Source organism: Taeniopygia guttata, chromosome 9 (assembly GCF_048771995.1).
Source record: "Taeniopygia guttata chromosome 9, bTaeGut7.mat, whole genome shotgun sequence".
Taxonomy (NCBI): Eukaryota; Metazoa; Chordata; class Aves; order Passeriformes; family Estrildidae; genus Taeniopygia; species Taeniopygia guttata.
Window position 1 is genome coordinate 16,474,506 of NC_133034.1, and position 21,431 is coordinate 16,495,936.

General features: G+C 50.0%; 1 protein-coding gene across 3 annotated transcripts; it reads left to right on the forward strand.

The window, feature by feature from the left end:
- The first annotated feature begins 1,734 nt into the window (after positions 1 to 1,734).
- Positions 1,735 to 19,996, forward strand: TFRC (transferrin receptor). Of its 3 annotated transcripts, none has more exons than XM_030280568.4 (19): positions 1,735 to 1,983; positions 5,354 to 5,424; positions 7,358 to 7,571; positions 8,157 to 8,376; positions 8,563 to 8,706; positions 9,439 to 9,532; positions 9,909 to 10,031; positions 11,202 to 11,294; positions 11,444 to 11,583; positions 11,954 to 12,123; positions 12,426 to 12,545; positions 13,137 to 13,222; positions 13,335 to 13,398; positions 13,736 to 13,803; positions 14,150 to 14,217; positions 14,594 to 14,675; positions 15,584 to 15,808; positions 16,276 to 16,416; positions 16,698 to 19,996. In XM_030280568.4, exons 2-19 carry the CDS (start codon positions 5,392 to 5,394, stop codon positions 16,938 to 16,940), a joined length of 2,328 nt encoding a protein of 775 aa, XP_030136428.4. In that variant the 5' UTR covers positions 1,735 to 1,983; positions 5,354 to 5,391; the 3' UTR covers positions 16,941 to 19,996. The 3 variants fall into 3 exon arrangements, with proteins under 3 accessions (XP_030136428.4, XP_030136429.4, XP_012431177.4); XM_012575723.5 differs by lacking the exon at positions 1,735 to 1,983 and adding an exon at positions 3,753 to 3,882; XM_030280569.4 differs by lacking the exon at positions 5,354 to 5,424 and having other exon boundaries at positions 1,745 to 1,983.
- Positions 19,997 to 21,431: the final 1,435 nt, after the last annotated feature.

Genomic DNA, 21,431 nt, shown 5'->3' on the forward strand with positions numbered 1-21,431 from the left:
ACCAGACCAGCTCCAGGTGCTTCCCCAGAAAGGATGCAAAGGCAAGTGTTCTTTTGAAGGGACAACAATGCAGTGGCCAGTTGTCAGCTTTATCCATGGCATTTTCATTCTCCCAAGTGCCTTTTACTTCACCTCCTCCACAGCCTCTTTGCTACAGGACAAGAAGAGGCAGCAGATCCTCTCCAAGATGCCGGTGCCTGTCACAATCCGTCCCCTTCCTCAGCCTGCATGGCAGCACATGTCAGGGCAGTGGCCAAGGAACAACAGCTCCCAAGCATGGCTGTGGGTGCCTGAATTGCTGGGAGAGCAGGATGGAATTACACTCTCCAAGGCAGTATGATGGCTTTCCCTGAGAGGATCATACCCAACTACTTAACCCACTTTTTGCCAGCGCAATTGAGAAATGCCACAGCAAAAGCCAAAATACATGGTACTCTAGAGGATGGGAATATTCATGGTGTTGTGAAATTCTTGGCTATTGCACTCTTGGCTTGGTGGGACAGGAGGAGAGAGGGCAGGCTCTCCTGGGAGCCCTGCCTGATAGACCTAACCTGGAAGGTTAGGGTACTAGACGGGTTGCAGTATGATTCTGACATTTTAAAAAACTAGATTTCTCAGCTTCCTGGGACCTATAATAGCTGACTGCACCCATGAGGTGCAACCCATGAGGTGACATGAGAGCACAGACAGTGTATCCCTCAAACCCAGGAAGGCTGGAGCTGGCACTGCCACTCTAAATGGCTGGGATCTAGAGGAAGCAGTTGCCATTTAGGAAGATCAAAATCTTTGTTTTGTCCCCAGATGCCTGTTGCCTCTCTGGCCCTGCACCCTGGGGTGCCTGGAGTGCCATATAACCCCTGTTCCATGGAATGCAAAGCCAATGGGAGTCCTATAACCACCTGCCACCCCACAGACCACTGCATGTCCCACAACCCTTGGCCGCAGCCCAACAGCAGATCCAATCTAGCACCACACTCCAGCACTAGGTTCTCAGCTTTTCCATCCCTTCCAGACTGAAGAGTCATGTTATTTGCAGTATTTCTTGCCATAGAACTGTTCAAGTCACCTCACAAGATAAGTTGCTGGAAAACCAGCTTTTCACAGAATATTCTGAATTGGAAGGGACCAACAATGATCACCAAATCCTGCTGCAAAACGGAAGCGAAACCATGTTTTGATCTCATGTTCTCAGCATCCCAGTGGAAGGACACTGGCACATCATGAGATATTGTACAAAAGCATGTGGAGTCATTTGAGTCGAGTCAGAGGACACATGGACACCTCCTGAAAATAGCCAAATAGTTTGGCTTGCCAAACCACAATGAGGAGGAACACCCTGGTGCTGGGAAGACACATCAGAAGTCAGCAGTAACAATCCTACATCCTCTTTCCTCTTCATCTATTTCCCACTTTTTGCTCTCTGTTCCTCGCAAAGATTTTTGGTTGTGCTGGGCAGCCTGAGCATCTGGGCTCGGCACTGCCAGCAGCACAGGCACCGCTGTGTGAGCAGCAGCTGTCCCTGAGACAGGTCACCAAGCACCATAGCCAGCCAGCTCCCTGTCACTTGCAAGGTGAAGGGTGCTCCACTGCTCATGGGTACACAACACTGCCTTTGAAGAACCCTCATTTTCAGGTATTCTACCGCCAAAACCAGCTGAGATTCAAAAACCTCTGAGTTTTTAGAATATCAGCTTTCTTCTCTTTTTCCAGGCACGTGTAGAAATGGGAACTGCCTGCTGAGCACAGCGTGCAGCGATTGAGGACGGAAAACACCTGCAGCGCGTCCCTGCCAGGGCGGGCCGGGCTGGCGCAGGCTGGCACCTCCCCTGCCATAGCCGGAAGGGTGGCACAGCCAGCCGAGGCCACGGGGAGGGATAAATCCCATTGCCGCCTCCCTCGCATTGCGACATCGCTCCAGGGAACGTCCAGAGCCCGAGCTCTCCTGCAGGTGTCCCTCCTTTGGCGGCACCTCGGTGTGCACAGGTAAAGGAAGCTGAGGGCTTGGTGGGGGGAGCCCAGGAGGAAGATAAAAAACAGGGCAGAGCTGTGACTGCTTTCCCCGGGTTATGCTTTCCTGAGCAACAGGCTGCATCCAGGCTGTTGTGGTGAGAAACGATCAGTGTCCAGCCAGCAGGACTGAGCTAAACTCTTTCTGAACCCTCTTACACCTGCTTCCACCAAGGCACCAGCCAGCACCACGTCCCACGGGTCAGTCACATGCCAAATAACAATAGTTTTCCCTCCCATGACTGGCATCACGACAGCTGGTGAGGGATGAATCTAGAGAAGAGAGAGCCTGGCTCAGACCTCCTCTGGTAAACAGAGCTGGCAGCACGTCTTGCCTGAGAGACACTTTACAGACTTGTCTCCAGACATCCATGCCGAATTTCAGGTCTACTTAATCCCCCTTTTATCAGCACAGGAATGTATTGCTTTTCACCAAACGTAATCCTCTTTGCAATCACGTGTTCTGCCAAACTACAAACTTTCTGCTCCCATCCTTCTTTCCTGGGAGAGGATTTGAGGCAATAATCCCAGCCTACTGATTTATTTTTCTAATGAGGAAGGGACAAATGAGCACATTAGTGCAGAACATGCGCACACACGAACCTTGAAGCGTTCTGTAGCTGTGATATATTTTTGAGGGATGCCCTGAGCTAAAGGACTGAGGCTGGAAACAGTGACTTTCTCTCACAGTGGGCCACAGATAGCCTGTGTCCTGATGTGGGCTGTCCACACTTCTTGTGTTTAGGGGGTGGAAGACATAATACCTGCCACACTTCCTCTTCTACAAATAAAATAACAATCTGTGCAGCCCAACACAAAGGAAAGGCACCTCGGGTGTCTCTGCTCATTCAGCTCTAAAAAGGCAGCCCTGAGCACGTGAGACTTGCTGGGACCTGAGGATGCTGAGAGCTTCTCAAGCCAGAGTCTTGTTTGCATCACCCAGGAAGGAAAATATTTTTCCTGCCCTCATCCCTCAAAATGCTGAGAGGATGGGAATGCTGAATCTGTGAGCTGCTCTTTCTTCTACTGTGGTACAAGCATGCCTTCCCACAAAGATTTGTTAACTTCATCTCCCTGCCCCACTTCCAGCCCTTTCTGTGGGGAAGCTGGGACTTGGTATGCAGCCAGTGAAACACATGCCACTTGGAAGTGGGTCCTCCACCGGACCAAGGGCACTTAAAGGCAATTTATAAAGCAAGCAGCTTCATTCTTTATAAAATAAGTAGGTCGTAGTGAGGAGGAGACCCGTAGTGGGAGGGGACCAGTCTCTTCTACTATGCCTACAGTGAGAGGATTAGAGGAAATGGCCTTTAGCTGAGATGGGAGATTCAGATTAGGAATTACAAAATTGTTTCTCACTGTTTCAGGCTCTGGAATAGGTTTCTAGAGAGGTGATGGAGTTGTGGCCCCTGGAGTGAATGCTTATTGTTTTTCACAATTTCAGGTACTGGAATAGGTTTTTAGAGAGGTGATGGAGTCGTGACCCCTGGAGTGCTCAAAAGGGGCTGGGTCACACGGTTTAGTGGTTGCGGTGGTGATGCTGGGTTGAGGGTTGGATTGGATGATCTTGGAGGTCCCCTCTATGATCCTGTGCTTCCTTGCATTCCCTGTGCGCAGCAAGGCCGGGTAGGGCACGGAGCAGGCACACACTGGAGCCCTTGGGCGGGCTGTGCGGACACGCACCCGCAGCAGGAGCAGCGTGAGCGGCCGCGGCGGCGGGAGCGGCCTCAGCCCGCCCTCAGGGCGCGGAGGCGGAGCTCCGCCCGGCTGGCGATAGGGCGCTCGGAGCGGCGGGGCGGGCCCGGGCCGGCTCCGAGCGGCACTAACGTTACGGGCGGCGCAGCGGAGCCCGGCGCGGCAGTGGAGCTGCTGCGGGTGAGCGGGCGCGGGGCCGCGGCAGGCCGGGGAGCGGGGAGGGAGGCGCGGACAGCGGCAGGCGAGGACGGAGGGAGGCGGTGGCGGAGGGGTCGGCGCGGGAGCGGCGGTGCAGGGGCCGCGGCGGCGCTGGGCCCGGCCCTGGCGGCGCAGGGGCCGCGCCTCATGCGGCGGTGCCCGCGACCTTGGTGGGCTCGGCAGGGCGGCTCGGGCGGACGTGCCCGCGGCCCGCCGCCTATCGCCCGCGCCGCTTATCTGGGTCCGCAGCCGGGCCCTGCTGGCGATACCGGAGCCACCCAGCCCCGCGGGGCGGCTGCTGAAGCGTGCTCGCTTTTCTCGCTTTTGCTTCTCTTTGCCGTGTTTCTGAAAGCTCGCGGCCTGGCTGGAGGGGCTCGGGGAGGCATGGCGCAGCCGGCCAGCATCCCTGCCAGGTGCGATGCCCGCAGCCCTTTGTGCTTCCCCGCGTGTTCCCGGGTTTCCTTCCAGCCGCCCGCCACATGCTCGGTCCGCCCGTGCCCTGGCGGGAGCCTGCGGCCTCCGGCTGTCGCTCGGGAAAGGCTGCTCAAATCTGTCGTGGTTTCACCTCCACGTGTTCTTGCCCTGAATAAAAGGTGAAATAAGCAATGGCCACCGTTAACCTTTGATCTCCAAATAAAACCTTGCAGAGCTCCCCGGTGTAGAGCTAATCCACGTGCACCTGAAGACCAGAGCTGCCTATTAGCAGCGGTGCTTGAGGGCATACTCAGGTTGCTTGCTCCCAACCTCAGCACCTGCCTGGTGCTGTGGTGAGTGACCATTGGTCACTCACTAAATTGCAAATCTTTTTCAGGAAGAAATAGAGAAGCAAATCAGTTTCAGTATACCTTTCAGACATGTTTGCTGTTTACAGAGAACTTACACTTTTAAAAGTTGCTGAAATTATTTTGGAAAGATGCTTTTAGTGATTTTCAGAGGTTTTCAAGAATTTGCCCTCACAAAGTTGTAGAGAACATAGCTATGTAGGAGGGATGTTCGTATTAAAAGTGTTTTGTCGGGGTTGGAGTTTGTGCTGCTTTGCCTTATGGCCTTGTGTGACTTCTCTCTTCCAGCTGGGCTCCTCCTGTCATTGAGACAGAGCCCAGGATCCTTAGATATCTATAGAGTCCGTGGAGGTAGTTGAGTAAATGCCTCTTGCCAGCACTCCCTAAATGGAGATGTCCCCAACGTTAATAAGACCCTTGGCTGAACTTAGCCATTGGAGACTGTATTCCTCGTTTATATGCCTGTCAGTATGCCCAAAGTTCAACAAAAAGAGTTGATTGGAGCTTATAATTGCCATGGGAACTTCTAGGTTGCATTCAAGGTTCATGTAGGTTCACTAATGTAGTGACTTACATGGAAGTATGCACAGAAAATCCACGGGCAAGCTCAGTGCACTAGTGGCAGTAACTGACCTCGGGTGGTCTAACCTTATTGTATTCTGAACTTTTAGGGCTTTGGTGAACTTGGTTTGCATTTGTCCAGAAGGCAATGGATCATGCCAGAGCTGCAATCTCGAACTTGGTAAGACTTGGTACCCCAATGCTGTTTGTCTCTTGGTGGACTGACAATACTGCAGAAGAAAGGTTCCACAACATCTGTGTATGAGATTGTATAATATTAATTTTATATTTTTCCATGTAGTTTGTTATCTATTTGAACACACATAAGCTGTAGAATTGAGTATAGCTATCCAGTGCAATAGGAGGCAGTTGATGGAACTGTATGAAAGATATTTGATGAGCAGTGAGCTATATTATTCAAAAAAATATCACTACTTATGAGTATTGGAGAAGATGTTTTTGGAAAAACCAAAACAGCGTTAGGTGCTGCTATGTGGGTGGTTAGCCAAGTGTCACTGCAAGTAGCTGTCAAGGAAGTGGCTCAAGCAGTTCAGTGCTGGTGGGTTTGTTGTTAGCTGCTATCTGCTATTGTGGTTTGGGTCTCTGAGGGCTGTTAAGGAAGGGGGGATGGGCCTTGAATAAAGTTGCAGAAGGAAGTGCTGCTGAGGAAGCCGTTCAAATGCCTGCTGGGACAATCAACATGTGTTCTATTGTTACTTGGGAGGTGGGAATTCAAGGGTCCAGCTTTTGAAAGCAACCTGTGCTTGAAATAAATGTGCAGGAACTTGTCTGGCCAAGCCTGCGGGTTCTGGAGAGCTTGGATTGTGAAATGACCCAAGGCTAGGACTTGGAGTGTGGTGGTTTGGTCTCAGAACAAGAATGGAGGATATGGAGGGTTGGGGCATGTCCTCTGTGCGAGGACATGCCTCAGGTGTGAGAGAAGCCAAGCTGTGGAGCAGCTGAGCAGGGAGAGTGTTAGGACAGACTGCAGTTGCCCTTTCTGAAATATTAGCAGGCAGCCATTTCATTGTGGATCAGAGTGGAACTACAGGTCCTGAAGTGACATTGGTTTCTTTTGCCCAAGCAAGCAGATACCTGGTGTCTTCACTTCCAACTCTGACATATAGTTTGAGGATGAGCTGCTGATGTTGTAACAGGGCTTGGGTGCTTGTTACCAGCTGCTTCTCCTGTACAGAGGAGAGTGCTGCTCCCAAAGCTATTCCTTTGGCCTTTTTGCCAGTCTCACTCTACTCCCCAGCACAACCATGGCTGCAGGCAATTTCAGCATCTCTAATGGAAGCAGAGTGGATCTGCCAGTGCCTGGCTATGCCTGGAATTGAGTTAGTCTGAGCAGCTGCCTTGTGCATGGGCTGCTGTTCTGTGGGGGGCTGGGCTGTGCCTGGCACCTGTTACAGAAGAGTGAGCTCCAGCCTGGAAGCTCTGCTTGGGCACTGGTAAAAACCTGTCAAACAGTGCCAGTTGTTGGTGGCTGCAAGAGGTGTAGCCTCAGCTTTCATGTCAGCTAAGTAGCATAATGCCCAAGGGCCATCTCTCTTCAGCCTAGCTGCTTTGTAATACTACCATATGTGTAATAGTGTAATTTAAGGGTAGCCATAGGGCAGTTTATTACAAAATTATCCCGGTGCTGGATGAGAGTATTTACATCAAAGTGAATGTGGCTCAAAGGCCATGGACGGTTGCATTCCGTTTCCTCTGTGTTCATCAAAGTGTATATTGAACACATTCAAGTCTGATCTGTGCTCTGCTGATTAAAACCAGGAGTTTCTGCTTGAATCAGCCTCAGCCATGGGTGTCATGTGGGAAATGCCACTGACTGTTTCATATCTGTAAGACTCCAGGCTAGACTCTGATCAATGTGGCTCCAAACTTGTGCAGGATAAATGGAATCTAAATGGACTCTGGAGACCCTGAGTGGTTCTGAGTCTTAACTGTATTTAAAGCATCCATCTTGACTTACTGACAGCCCAAACACTCGCTGCTCTGGAGCAGCTGCAGACGGACCAGCAGTGTTTGGGTTGGAGCAGAGGTGCAGCTGACTGCAAGGACTGCAGGTGTAGCCAACTCTTTCATCTCCTGACTGCCTTTCCACACAGTTTAGTGGCGAGCCAACATCATACACACGCTTCAGCATTGCCCGGCAAACGGATGGAGACAACAGCCACGTGGAGATGAACCTGGCTGCTGATGAGGAGGAAGGAGGGGAAGTTGGGAGACCAGAGCACCTGCATGCCAGCATGCCTCCTCCACGGAGGAATGGCAAGAACCTCTGCTTCATAATCATGGCAGCTGTCCTCCTCCTTTTGATTGGTAAGGAAGGGTGGGAGGCAACTGCATGAAGTGGACTCCAGTATTGAATGTAATTTGAGGCTGTTAAATTTGAATCTCTGTTGTTTTGGGAGATAATTCAACAACTGGGATCTAGGCCACGGCCTTTTGTTGCTAAGTGTGTCTAGATCAGACATACAGCACCAGCACAAAGAATTGTGGAGTTTGATTGTGGAGAATTGTGACTTAACTGAAGGGAAGACTGGTCTGTGTCAAAGTTTCGTTTTTCCCTCCATTAACTCCTAACACTTCTGTAGAGATATGGGTCAACAGATGAGTAAAGTCTTTGGTATTTGTCTCTTAAGGTTTTAACAATGCCATTGGCCTAAAGTGAGCATTTTCCTTCCTAAGTGGTGCTGGAGGGACTGTGCCAAGTGCAAGATCAGATTTACAGTGTCCCTTAAAACATGCCAGCTCAGGCAAAATGTCAGGCTGTGTATTTGTCTGTCCTTGGGTAAGCCAGCTCGTCAAAAATGGTGAGAGCAGAGGCGTATCTCAACTCTGAAGCTGTGTGGTGGGGTTCAGTCATCTTTCTGCAGCACAAAGAAATACCTTTTCTGTCCACAGGGTTTCTGATTGGCTACTTGAGTTATCGTGGACGAATGCAGAGGGTTAACAGGTGTCTGGATGGAAGTGGCAACTGCGAGATGACTCCTACTGCATCCTACTTCTCAGATGATGGAATGGAGGGAGAAGAGGCTCCCGAACAACGGATCTTATACTGGCCTGATTTAAGAAAAATGTTGTCATCTAAACTGTCAGTTTCAAGTCTTGAGGCCAACCTGAGGTAAGAGTTCCAGAAAGTTTATCTAGAGCTTTAGGAGAGGCACAGCCTGTGAGCGGACCTTGGGCTCACTTGGAGAATAAGGCCTATGTAGGGTGGTGTGTTTTAAACTCGGGCTTAAATGGCTCCACGGGCTGCAGAGCAGCCTGGTGCTGTAGCCTAAGCTATATGTATATTTGTTACCTCCAGGCAAAGAGAAGGTAAGAATTCTTTTGAAGCTGGCAAGGTTGAAGATGAGAGTGCTGCCAGCCACATTCATGAGCAGTTCACCAGCTTCCGCTTGGATGACGTGTGGAACGATGAGCACTACGTTAGGCTGCAGGATAAAGGCAGGTATGTTAAAGAAGAGATGCACATCTTGTCCTTATAGCATGGATACCTGTAGTCTTGAGCAAATGTCTGATTTCTGCTTAAAATGATGTGAAAATTGTGAGCCAATTACTACTCTGCAAACAAACTTCAACCTAGCCAAGCAATAACTGCTCTTGCATCCTCTCAGGCTTTCTAAATCCAGAGGGTCTGGAAGCAGCACTCTGGATGTTTCCTGAGGCAGCTGTTTCCTCCAAGTATGCTTAGGAAGTGGAGAGAAAACAAACTTGAGTGAAAACTCAGCTGAAAGGCAGATTCCCTGTGTCTAAAACTGCTGGCACAGGTGACTCTGTCTTGTCACCCAGAAGGGCTGTGCACCTGGCAGTAGATCCTCCAGTAGCTCAGGATGGTGTCAACAGGCGTTGTGTTGTCTGACAGCTCACTCCCTCATCTTTTACTTGCCCCTTTTTGTCAGGGGAAATGAGTTTGCCTAGCTTCTTTTAGGAGGCAACCGAGACTGGGAAGCAGATATTATTTCTGCTACTTCTCTTAGAAATCAGCCTTCATTAATGTCTTTGACCAGCTCCAGAGATTTTTGTATGGAAGTACTGGGATGAGTTTGCCTGTTTCAGGCTCCATTGACATGATCAGAATTGTTAGAGCACAGACTGAATACAGTCACAATACTGACTGAACTACTGAGCTAATTAAATTATTGTGTGAAAGAGTTTAACGCTGTCTCTCTACATTTAACAGTAGCAAGAACCAAGTGTTCATTGTAGAAGATGCTCAAGAAGAGTTGGAGAGTCCTGATGCATATGTGGCATACAGCAAGAGCGGCACAGTTACTGTAAGTAACGCCAGAAGAATCCTGGGAATGTGTCTGTACACTTAAAAAATAAGTCCCTTAAAGATAGGGAGTGTATAAAGCCCTCCCCAGTTAAGAGATCTGGGCAGGGTGGTCAGAGTCAGGAGAGAGGAATGGGCCCACATAGTATTCTTACTGCAGCAAGATGCAGGAATAACTTTAAACTTCCCTGCTGGAATCCAGACGGGAGCCTTGGCAGAAGTGCTGCTCCAGCAGGTGTCTTGCACTGGATCAGTTTACATTGCTGAGCTGAAGCTCCCTACTGTTAAGAGGAGTCAGTGTTACAGTGACTCTAGGCTATTTCAGGTCTCTTACTGACTTAAGACTGCTGCTTTCATAACCAGCATTTCTATTGCAGGGCAAACCCATCTATGTGAACTATGGACGGAAAGAAGATTTTCAGAAGATACGAAATATGCGTGTTTCAATGAATGGAACTATAATCATCTTCAGAGCTGGAAAAATAACCCTTGCTGAGAAGGTAGGCAGTGTCTGCCGCAAAGTCTGGCTAGACTTGGCAACAGGAAGCCATGCTTCCTTCTCATTGAGGTGCAGAGGAATGTCTTTTTTAGGTCTGTAGAACTCATGTATGTAGGATTGTTCTGCAGGCCTGGTCTTGCTCGTTTGCACTAAAGCTCCACGTGCAGGTCTGGACACTGAGGCTGAGCAGGGCTTGTTACTGTTCATGGTGCAATTCTTCTTGGCCTCGGGCAGTTCACTGGGACAACCAGGCCTTTGGAGTGGTGGGGCTGGGAGGCAGCATGGGAGCACAGCTGGATAATATCACTAGATACAGCCATAAGGCTGCTAGAAGCACAACAGCCTTGCCTCCAGAACACCTCTTGCTGCTGTAGCCAAATAATTTAAAAGCTTGGCTGCAGTGTGTCACTTGAGCCCTTGCTGACTGTTCCTTGGACCACATAGCAGTGCTGGTACTGTGGCCATGCATGCTGTTGTGTTCCCTCTGTAGAGAACAGAACCAAATAGCTAAGCAGGCTAAGGGATCCAAGTGTTTCTGTATGCAAGCCTGTTCCATATCTGACCCAGAGCTGCCCCTCAGATGGGTGTTCCTGGGAGGGCTGGGGCACAGGACCCTTTGCAGTTGGACTCAGCCTTGTCTGGAGGCATCTGAGACAGGCAGGGCTAGAAAGTGCTTCCAAAAAATGTGGTCACTGGTTCTCCAATCCCACTTTCCAAACTGGTGTCTAGCTATAAAAGAGTGTATGTACTAGTGCTGGGTTGTAGTTGTGTTAAAATGCTGACTAGTCCACTCTGCCACCATTTTCCATTTGAAGATGAGTCCCTAGCAGCTGCTTGTCTTGAGACTAACCTCATCTTGGGAAAACAGATGGAGCATAATCAAAATTAAATGATATTAAATTATAAGCTGCTCCAAGGAGCGAGTATGAGCTGAAAGAATCATAGACTGAGACACTGCGGTGTGTCCTAACTGTTCCAAAGGATGTTAGACACAGTTTGCCTGCAGCAGGGCTGAGCTGCTGGGATTCAGCTGCCTTGTGGATCTGTCAGGTAGCTGTTAAAAGAGTTGGGCACCGAGAGGCACAACCCTTCACACCATTGCTCCGTGTTCTTGCCTGGACTGCCCTTGCTCGCAATGCAGATGTGCACTTAATGTTTCTCTTTGCTGCAGGTTGCAAATGCCAGAAAGGAAGGAGCAGTTGGTGCCCTGATGTACCTGGGCCCCTCAAAAGACAAGGCAGATTCATATGCCCCCTTTGGACATGTGAGTGTGCAACTGGTTCCCCTGTTTGTTCTTGAGAACCTGTTTGTTCTGGCTGGCAGCTGCAGCCTGGGGCAGTCCAGCAGTGCCCTTGTGTAGATGAAAACTGCTGGACTCTGGTGAGACTTGAGGACTCTTCTTGCTTTTCACAGGCCCACCTTGGAACTGGAGACCCTTTCACACCAGGCTTCCCTTCTTTCAACCATACCCAGTTCCCACCAGTGGAATCTTCTGGCCTACCTCACATTCCTGTTCAAACTATCTCTAGAGAAGCAGCAACCAGACTGTTCGGGTAAGTGTTTCTGCTGTCTTGCAGGCTGAGGTGCTGTGGCCTCTTGCCAGGAGTGAGGATGGTGTGAGGTGCTGTGAGAAGGAGCTCTCTGCTCTGTGTGGCACGGACTATGTTCTGGAACTGGCTGGAGAAGAGTCATTTGTGTCCATGTCTCATGTCTTAAAGATTGAACTTAATCTGGTGTTGGATTCCTCTTGGTCTCTGTATTCTACCCCTCCTTGCATAATTAGTGGTACAGAACTGCAAAGTCTCTCCGAGACAGGCTCTGAACAAGGCTGCACCTGCAGTTGCAGGTGTGCATTTTTCACACAATAGCTTAAAGAGGTCAGAGCTGGATAATGAGTTCAAAGGATCTTCCTTTTTCTCTCAGAAAAATGGATGGAGAAAAATGCCTTGAGGATTGGACAGCTGATATCATGGGATGTAAGGTGACAGTGAGCAACAACAGCAAGATGAAAGTGAAACTGACTGTGAACAACGTTATGGTGGATAGGAAGATTCTGAACATCTTTGGTGTTATCAAGGGCTTTGAAGAACCAGGTAACAGCAGCTGCATTGTAGTTCAGTCTTGAGGAGAACCCTTCCTCTTCTGTGGTCACTGGAATGGGACAGCTGCTCCCAGACAGTTGACAGATTTTTCACAGCAGAACCAAGGCCCTCCCCTGAGCATCAAAGAGAAATCTGAACTGTGCTGCCAGGGAAAGGCTAATGAAAGCACTCAGTGTGCCAGATTCAGGGATCAGACTCTCTTCCTAGTAGAGAAGCTGAAAGCTGCTCTTCTCATAAGTGGTATTTGCAATCTGAAGCTTGCAGCTCAGGTCTTGACCTTGTCTCCTTTACAGATCGGTACGTTGTGCTCGGAGCCCAGAGAGATTCCTGGGGGCCAGGAGCAGCCAAGGCTGGAGTTGGCACTGCCATCTTGTTGGAACTTGCCCGTGTGATCTCAGACATGGTGAAAAATGGTAAATATTTGTGAACAAAAGCACAAGGGTGGGAGGTGATGCAGGTCTAGCTCTCTTTGTGTTAACACTGGAGAGCCCAGTTGCAAAGCAGTCCTTTAGAAGGTGTAGGGAATTTGACAACGCTCCCTGAGAAGCTGTTACTTCTCCAATACAACTTGTCTGCAATGAACATTCACTTCCAAGGGACTGCCTGCCTGGATCTGGTATGGCTCAATTACCAGTGTGTCCTTGGATAACACAGGACGCAAACTTTAAACTGGAGCTGTCTGTTGGACAGCCAGGCCCAAAGTGGGAAAACTCTGAAGTGTGGGAGCATTGGGACTGCATGGTGGCAGATAGTGTGAGCACACTTGTCTCCAGGGTTAATTTTGGGCTCAGGCAGCTAAACAAAACAGAGTGGAAATGCAGACAGCATTGTTCTGCTGCGCAGTTCTGCAGGGTGTGGGGGCAGGGTACAGTGTCCATGCAGTGTGCACATTTCTCTGCAGCAGCGCTGTCTGAGGAGCAGGCAATTCATCATCCCAGGCCCGCAGTGCTAATCTGCATCTCCATGGGGAAAGGGCAGACCTCTCAGTCTCTCTCTCTTTACAGATGACTACAAACCACGGCGCAGCATTATCTTCGCTAGCTGGAGTGCGGGAGAGTACGGAGCTGTGGGTGCTACCGAGTGGCTGGAGGTATTGATGATTTAATAGAGTTCTGCAGGACGGCTCTGCAGTTGTTCTGTGGATTAAACATCCTGGTGTTGGACTGCTACTGCTCACTGTTAAAATGCTTGTTTTGTTCTAGGGGTACTCCACCACACTGCATGCCAAAGCCTTCACTTACATCAATTTGGATACTGCAGTCCTGGGTAACCTGCTACTCTTTCAAGTACTTCTTTAAACTGGGTGGGACCAGAATAGCTTGAACAGACATCCTTTAACCTCTAGGAATGGGGGCTGTGCCAAGAGGTGGCTGGTGGGTGTTTGGCTGAAGACTGGCATGACTCCATTTATTCTCCTGCTGTCATTGAAGCTGGGAGGCTGGTACAGCCTAAGCCATGAGGAGTCAACTCTGCTAAATCCCAGTTGACTGTCCTGTGTCTGTTGAAGGTCCTTTGGCAACTGTAGCTGTAGATCACGGGTGAGCTGCTCTAGCAGTAGTGGTTGATTGTGCCGGTATGTTGAGTACCCTTTCATTTTTTGCAGGCTCCAGAGACGTGAAGATTTCTGCTAGCCCACTGCTCTACTCATTGCTAGAGGCAACTATGAAGAGGGTGAGTTAAAGGGTATTGATCTGATCAAGGTGACTGTGGTTTTAAGGAGGAACTGAAAGCAGACAGAGCTGTGTTGGGTCACTTTGCCCACTTGTCAGGAGAAAGATCCACTTAGGAGGAAAACCTGGGATTCTGAAGGGGTCCTGTCTGACATCAGCTGGGCTCTGGGAATTGCAGTTCACACATGCAGAATCTAAAATCAGCAAATGCCACAGTTCAGTGGCAGATGTGTGGACAAAGGTCGGGGGAGCACGCCTGACTCTGGCATCTGCACAGGAGTGTAAGCTTCAGGATGGAAGCCCAAGCAGAGGTGAGAACAAGTGCAGTGACTGTCATCTCTGTGCAGGTAAAGGACCCCACAAATAATTTGGGATACCTGTATGACAAAGCTGGCTCTGACTGGATAAAGAAAGTGTAAGTATTGTCATCCATCTTTTATGGAGATCTGCTCTCCCAAAAGGAGCAAACAGTATGGATTCTGCTGGAGTGTCATACTGCTGTCTGGGGTGGGCTCTACCTTCTGACGTGGGGTCAGGCAAGTGTGAACAGTACAGCACTAACTGTGCTGCCCCAAGCTGGCTGAGGCAGCCCAGACACCTTCCTGCAGGACAGGAAAAGCCTCGTACCAAGTCCAGTGGCAGGGAATGGACAAGTAGGACCAGGGATTTGGTTGGGACTCCTTCAGTCTTGTCTAGAGTTCTGTTGGTTCAGAGCTTCAATTGTAGAGCTTGTAGCTTTTCTCCTGGGTGTCCAAACCAGTTGGTAACTACTCAGTGCTTATTTTCTGCAGTGTTCCCCTTGATCTGGATAATGCAGCGTTCCCTTTTCTGGCCTACTCAGGAATCCCAGTGGTTTCCTTTGGTTTCTACAATGTAAGTAATGTGTGCTTGCCTAGTGTGCTCATTCCATGCAGAGTGCTGTAAGGATATCTGCTTTCCAGCCAAGCTCAATGTCCTTGCAAGAGCCTCTCAGAGGGAGGAGGTGCAGCCTCTGAACCTGGTGGCTGTGGCAGTACTTGATGTCAAGACTGCTCCTGGGACAAGGCTGGCTTTACATCTCAGTTCCAAAGTACTGAATACTTGCAGGTTTTTGTTTTTGGGGAGAGGGGTGACTTGCTTTTCTGGAGGCTCAGATGTCAATGAATCAGAAGCTAAAAGCAATAGAAGGATGTCAGGCTGTTGCTGGACAGTGACAGACTGTTCTACCGCCTGCTGGTCAGCAAGCAGAGCGTGTTGTGGGAGCAATATTAGTGCCCTGAGCAAGTACTTACCTCAGACTGTTCTCCAGTCTGCTGCTATAGCTGGGGGGTAGCATCAGCCCAGCACCCTGCCCTCTTACTGCAGGTGTGCAGCTGGGAGCCTTAGTGGTAGCAGCTCCCTCTCTTAGGAATGTTTGGGGTTTATTAGTGTCAGACTTGTTTCACAAAATACCCTGAGTTACCCTAAAGGAAGGGTTGGTGGGTGCTGCAAGCACATAGCAAACTGGGTGGTGAGATTTGCCCACCTGCACTTCTGCAGTGAAATCTGGGGGATAAAGGTCTGTATGTCTTCAGGTCTAAATAACAAGCAGAACATCCTGCTGGTAACTGGAAGCTGTCAGGGATGAGATAAGAGCTCCATTCCCTTCCCAGTCCTTTGGAGTTTTGCCACTTGAGTCTTTGCTCCTTAGCAGCACAGGGAGATGGGATGTGGTGGAGGTAACAAGTAACTTTTGGTGGGGGATGAGAAAAGTCTAACTGGAAAAGCTTTCTTGGCTAACTTCAATACCTTCTTTCTTGCAGGAAGGTGATGAGTATGCCTTTTTGGGCACTACTGAGGACACTTTGGCTAACCTGAAAGAGAAGACTGGCCAGTTGTACCCTCTCATGTATGCTGCTGCAGAAGTTGCTGGACAAATAGCTCTCAGGCTGACCCATGACCATGAGCTCTTCCTGGATTTTGATAGATACAGTGATGAATTGCTGTCATTCCAGGAGAAGCTTTGGCACTTCAATGCCAATGTGAAGGTTAGAAGGACTCTGAGTTCACCAAATCCCTGATGATTATGGGGCCATGTGCTAATAAGGCCCTGTGCCAGTGAATACATCAGGATGGACACCTTTCCCCTTTAGACAGAAAAAGGTAGCAAAGTGTGACCAGAATCCATGTTCCTTATAGAGCAGTGCAGGCAGAGTAGCTGTGGCAGACAGATTTAGCTAATTTAGATGTCATGAGCTCTTGAGGAAATGGATGTGAACAGTTTCTTCTCTGGTTATCATTCACAGCATAGTGCAGCTTTCCATCTCATTTGCACCTTTGCTGAAAATCTAGAAGAAAGTGTGGGTAGGGAGTGACCTCAGAAGAGCCTGCCAAGAACTTGTTCTGCTACTTGGCTAAACTGCCAGGAAAAAAAAAAAAAAATCCCAACACTTTCTTTTGGTAAGAGAGCAGCAAAAGAAGAAATTCAGGTTTGCTAACAGCTCCTCCCTTGCAGGAACTGGGGCTGACCTTGAACTGGCTGTATTTTGCCCGTGGAGACTTCCAGCGAGCTGCAGATACACTGAGAAGAGACATCGAAAACAGTGACAGGGAAAACAGGATTGTCCGCAGAGCCCTGAATGACAGGATGATGAAGGTGGGTATCTTCAACTGGTTTTTCTTCCTTCACAAAGGAAGAGAGTGCTGGCTGGGATGGGCCTTTCCCTAAGGGGCCATGGGCACTGTGCAGAATGGTGTCTCTTCCACTTGCTTAGTGGCAACATAATGGCTTGCTCATGAGAGAGGGTCTGGTCCTTGCAGAGCTGCTGTGGGAAAGGGCTGACTGGGGATCAGGGGTTGGCAGCTTGTGTGGGGGCAGATCAGGAAAGAAGAACTTGGGAGGCGAGAGTATAACCCTGTATTTGCATCTCTACTCAGGTGGAGTACGACTTCCTCTCTCCATACCTCTCACCAAAAGATGCTCCTTTCCGCCACATCTTCTTCGGCAGAGGCAGCCACACCCTGCAGAGTCTGCTGGAGAACCTGGAGCAGCTGGCAGTCAACAAGACCAGCGTGGATGTGAATGAGCTGAAAGAGCAGCTGGCCCTGGCCACCTGGACCATTAAAGGGGCTGCCAATGCTTTAGTGGGCGATATCTGGAATACAGACAACGAAATCTAGACACTGCAAACACCTGGATTGCTCATCTAAGGTACAGGAGAGCTCTGTGCTCTCGCAGGGAGCACAGCTTCCTTCCTGGCCCCATCCCAGCAAAGGGCCTTGCTGTGTAGATCTAGTTCCACCTGTAGCAACACACACAAACTCCCTGTACCTCAGATTAGGCATTGGCATGATTTTTAAATGGCAGCTTCTTGCAGATTTCCAGTACCTTATATATCATAAAACCTAACCAAACCCCCTGAAACCTAAGTGAAACCCACTCCCTAACATGGTATTACTTTCCTGTAGATATTCTGGCAACAAAATGTTTTTGACCAAAGTTGAGCATAAAATTTAAATCTTATCTTGGAGGCAGTTTTAAAGCAATACTAAGATTACCATGAAGTCTCCTCTGACTGGGCTCCCACCTAACCACAGTCCAAACCAGTCATGTACAGCTGCTCCAGTGTACTTCAAAACTAAGAGCTCAGGTGTTTCCTGAACTGGTACCTTGAGTGGGGAGGTACCTCATCTATTCAAGCTTTTAATTGTTGGCCACCTAAACCTAGTGATAAAACAGAATGGATTCGTCTGAACATTTGTAACAAGGATCCCTTCTCTGGCAGGAAGCTGCAGAAAGCTGCAGTTCAACAATTAAACAATGTAGTAATAGCCCACAAGTGCTGGATTATCAGCAAGCTCTCAAGTGCCCGCCTGCCTTTACTCAGTAGCAGGGTTCCAGTGACATCTTGGAGGCTTGCTTCTGCCAAGGCAGGTATCAATTCCCAGGGAAAATGACCCAAAGATTATCCAATGTCCCCTTGATATCCTCAGCTGGCACCTCAGCAAGTCCTGCAGCATTGAGAAATGACTTTAGGCTGGCACTTCAGACCTTGCTGCTCAGGGGCCTTGTGTGAAATCGAGTCTCTTGGCCAAACTCTGTTTGACTGATGTCATTTTGCAGGTTGGCTCTTGTTTGGCACTGAGATATTTATTTCTTTATTTATTTATCAGTGACAGTGTTCACTATAAATGGTGTGTTTTTTTTATAGAAGATAATTATCGGAAGCAGTGCCTTCCATAATTATGACAGTTATACTGTCGTTTTTGAATAAAGCAGCATCTGCTATTACAATCAAACATGATACTGGAACTTTGCATTTAAAATAATCAAAACAAGACCCTCAAAAAGTTTTGGAAAACTAGCAGTTAAGCTTTCTGTGGCGAAAACACCCCTCTGGAAGAAACTTGAAGGTGCAAACCTGGTAGTGAGTCTCCAGGTTGCTCTCCAAAGTAATCCTTGAAATGCTGAAAACCTGGGTGGAAATTCCAATACTAGAAATTTGTCTTCCTTGCGGGGTCTGTGCCCCTCTGTGGGCTTCAGACTTCTTCCTGCTTCCCTTTCTGGATGCTGTGTGCTCTCACAGGGAGCACAGCTTCCTTCCTGGCCCTGGCCCAGCAGAGGGCCTTGCTACAGATGGAACTAAGGCCAGCCCTAGTTCCACCTGCGGCAACACACAGAAACTCCCTCTACATCAGATTAGACATTGGCATGATTTTTAAATGGCAGCTTCCTGCAAACTTCCAGTACCTTATGTATCATGAAACCTAACTGACATTATCGGGGGCAGTGTCTCCCATAATGTGTAAAGAACAAGGTAGTTTTTGCCTACCACAGTGTTATATCGGAGGCAGTGACCTCCATATGTTGCACTATGGGTGTACGTAATTATCGGGGACAGTGTTTCCCATAATTGTTCTATGCTTATCACGCAATGTCATCTGCGAAGCTTGATGGTTAGTATCTAACATGGATTAATTTCCTGCAGTCCTATTTTTTCACTCTCCTGTGGTGATGCAGATACAATCTTCAGTCTGTTATGTACATCCTTAGACACTTCCTTCTCCATAGGCTGAACTGTTTGAAATAGCTGTGCTGTCTTGAACTGGCTTCCTGCCTTCAGTCACGAGAGTAGTGCTTGAGTGTTTAGTAGAAACTAGGCTAGTTAGACTGTCTGCTCTGTGGTGTTGTAAGCTTACTTCAAATCAGTTACAAAGACCTGAGGAATGAAAGGTGAATGTAGGGCTTGGGGCTGACAGCTGTCTGAGGGCTCTGGTCACTGCTCTGGATGGGTGCACGTAACACTTTGAGAGGCTGGCCTGCTGCGACACCAGGAGGGTGCTGGTGTGTGTGCATGGGCTGCTCACTCTCCAGTTCTGGCTGGAAATTCCAGTCTTGCCCCCTTGGGTGTTGAATGCAGGGAGGAAAGTCAGTGTCAGCTTTCTAATGGCGCTGCTCTGCTGTGTGGCCTGAAGCTGAGCACTGCTGATGTGTGACACCTGCTAAACTGCGCTGCCTGTTCCCAGGGGCTGTTGCCAGCCCTGTACTTGGCAGTTTGATCTGGCATTTAAACCTAACCCGCAGCTTAGTTTTAACCTAAACTCTGCAGTTTGATCTGGCATTTAAACCTAACTGGAGCAAGTGACCTGAGCCCCAGCAGTAGTCCTTGAGGGAAAGAACACTGTTCAGCTGGAGCTCTGCAAGGAAAGGGCGGGGACTGGCCCCCAGCCTGGTTACTGAGCTCAGTGCTCACCAGCTTGGAGGGCTGGATTTTCATCGGTCTCTAGAAACCTGATGCCCAGGCTTGTGCAACTTGTTGTTCTTCCTTAACTTCTCTTAACTCTCTAACTTCCTACAGCCTTATCTGTGTTAGTGTTTTCTCTCACATTCTAGTTTCTAGTGACATTTCTCTGGATGGCATCTAAGAACTGCTGTCTGGGAGTTCTCACTGTTGTTTGCATGCATCTTGATGTCAAACTTAATCTTGTGCTTTATAGCCAGCAGAGAGAGACAAAAGACAAAGCTTATCTCCTGGCTAGGCAGCACAGCCGTGACTACTGGGATGTTGGGATGCCTTGCTCAGTGCTGGCATCTGACTGCTGTGGGGTGCTAAACTGTTTCTGGATTTACTTGCTGTTTGTTTGAATAAAGTATTTTTGAAGCTTGAACACTCAGCTTCTCTTGTGGGGTTCTGGATTACCTGCTGTCTGCTTTAATAAAGATGTTGAAGCTTGAATACTCGCCTTCTCTTGTGACTTCTTGCAAAGCCATGATGCTGTTTTGACATTGTGGCCATGGGTGAGCTTGGGCAGCTGGAGGGAGGCTGTCATCCTGTTCCATCAGGGCTGCTATGTGGCAGCTCCAGTATCACTCAGTTGATGTGCAGCAGCAAATCTGAATTCACAGTGCTGCTCAGCTGAGTCCTGTCTTATCACAAACTGTGGTAAGGACTCTGGTAATGAGGTGGAGGAGCACAACTGTATGTAAGCCCCCAGACCTCCTCCCATCCTCTTCCTTTCATGTCCTGCTTCCTGCCTCTCCATGACAGCACTGACTCTGAAAAGCCTGAGATGTATGGGTGAATGACAGGAGAAGGATGAAATGTCATATTTCCCCCTGGCCGTGGCCTTGCAGGTCTCTGCTGTTGAGAAGGTGGCTGGAGGGGCCTGTGGGTGGCTGTGTCCCAGGAAGCCAGTGCTTGCTCCTACCTTGTCCCTGCCCCTCGTCATCCTAGAGGTCCCGTGGGCCAAGGTAGAGATGCAAGTGTGGACACTGCTTAGAGCCCGGGGCAGCTCTGGGAGGGCAGGAGCTGCCTCCTCAGCCCCAGAGGACTGCTCAGGTGAGAACGTATGGGTTTGGGGCTCTGCATTTAAATAAGTTCAATTTCTCTGTGCTGTCCTCCCGCCTCCCTCATGCCGGTCTCACCTTCTGCTTCACAAACACCACATCCCTAGACGCTGCACTATTTGGATGAGCGGCAGCTTCTCCAGGATCCCAGCTCGCGCTCTATGGGCTGTCCCGGCATAGCTCTGGTCCCTCCTCTTCCCCCGGGGATGATTTACTTGTTGGAAGGACGTCGTTTCCCGCAGCTCCTGCCCGCGCCTGGCAGAGCTCTCTCGCTGCGGTAACTCTGCAAAGTGTCCTGAGAGGCCGGGCCGGGGCTGCGGAAGCGCTGCTGCGGCCGGGCAGCGCCAGCCCCGCCGGGGCAGAGGGAAGGGGGAGCAGCCCCTTCCGACTCACCTGGAGCAGGGATTTTGGCAGCGCAGGGCAGCTCGCGTCCCCGCTGCAGCGGTTCGGTCCCGGGGCCTGGCGCTGCTCCGCGGTGAGTCTGTCCGTGCGCCCATGCCCGTGCTCACCCATCCATCCATCCGCTTGTCCGTCTGTCCGTCCTCACCCCCGCCGTTACGTAAAGCGGCGGGGCGGCGCCTTTAAGAGCGGGGCCGGGGGCGGGTCGGGGGCCGTCCGGGCTCGCGGCGGCGGCGGCGGGAGCAGGCGGGGGGGCAGGAGGGGAGGAAGGGGCGGCGGAGCCGGAGCTCCGGGGGTGCGGCGCGGGGGGGCTTCCCCAGCGTGCGGGGCCGGGGTGGGGCCCGCACCGCGTGCACCATCCGGGGGCAGGGGGCGAGCGGGGCGCCGGGGGTGCCGGAGGGCGGGGGGCTGAGCCCGGCGGTGCC

Bases quoted from the DNA above. Each gene is read 5' to 3' on its own strand.
- TFRC (XM_030280568.4), top strand. From the start codon at position 5,392: ATGGATCATGCCAGAGCTGCAATCTCGAACTTG. The intron at 9,533-9,908 runs GTAAGTAACGCC...TTTCTATTGCAG, and splicing joins GCAAGAGCGGCACAGTTACT to GGCAAACCCATCTATGTGAA. The intron at 14,218-14,593 runs GTAAGTATTGTC...TATTTTCTGCAG, and splicing joins TCTGACTGGATAAAGAAAGT to TGTTCCCCTTGATCTGGATA.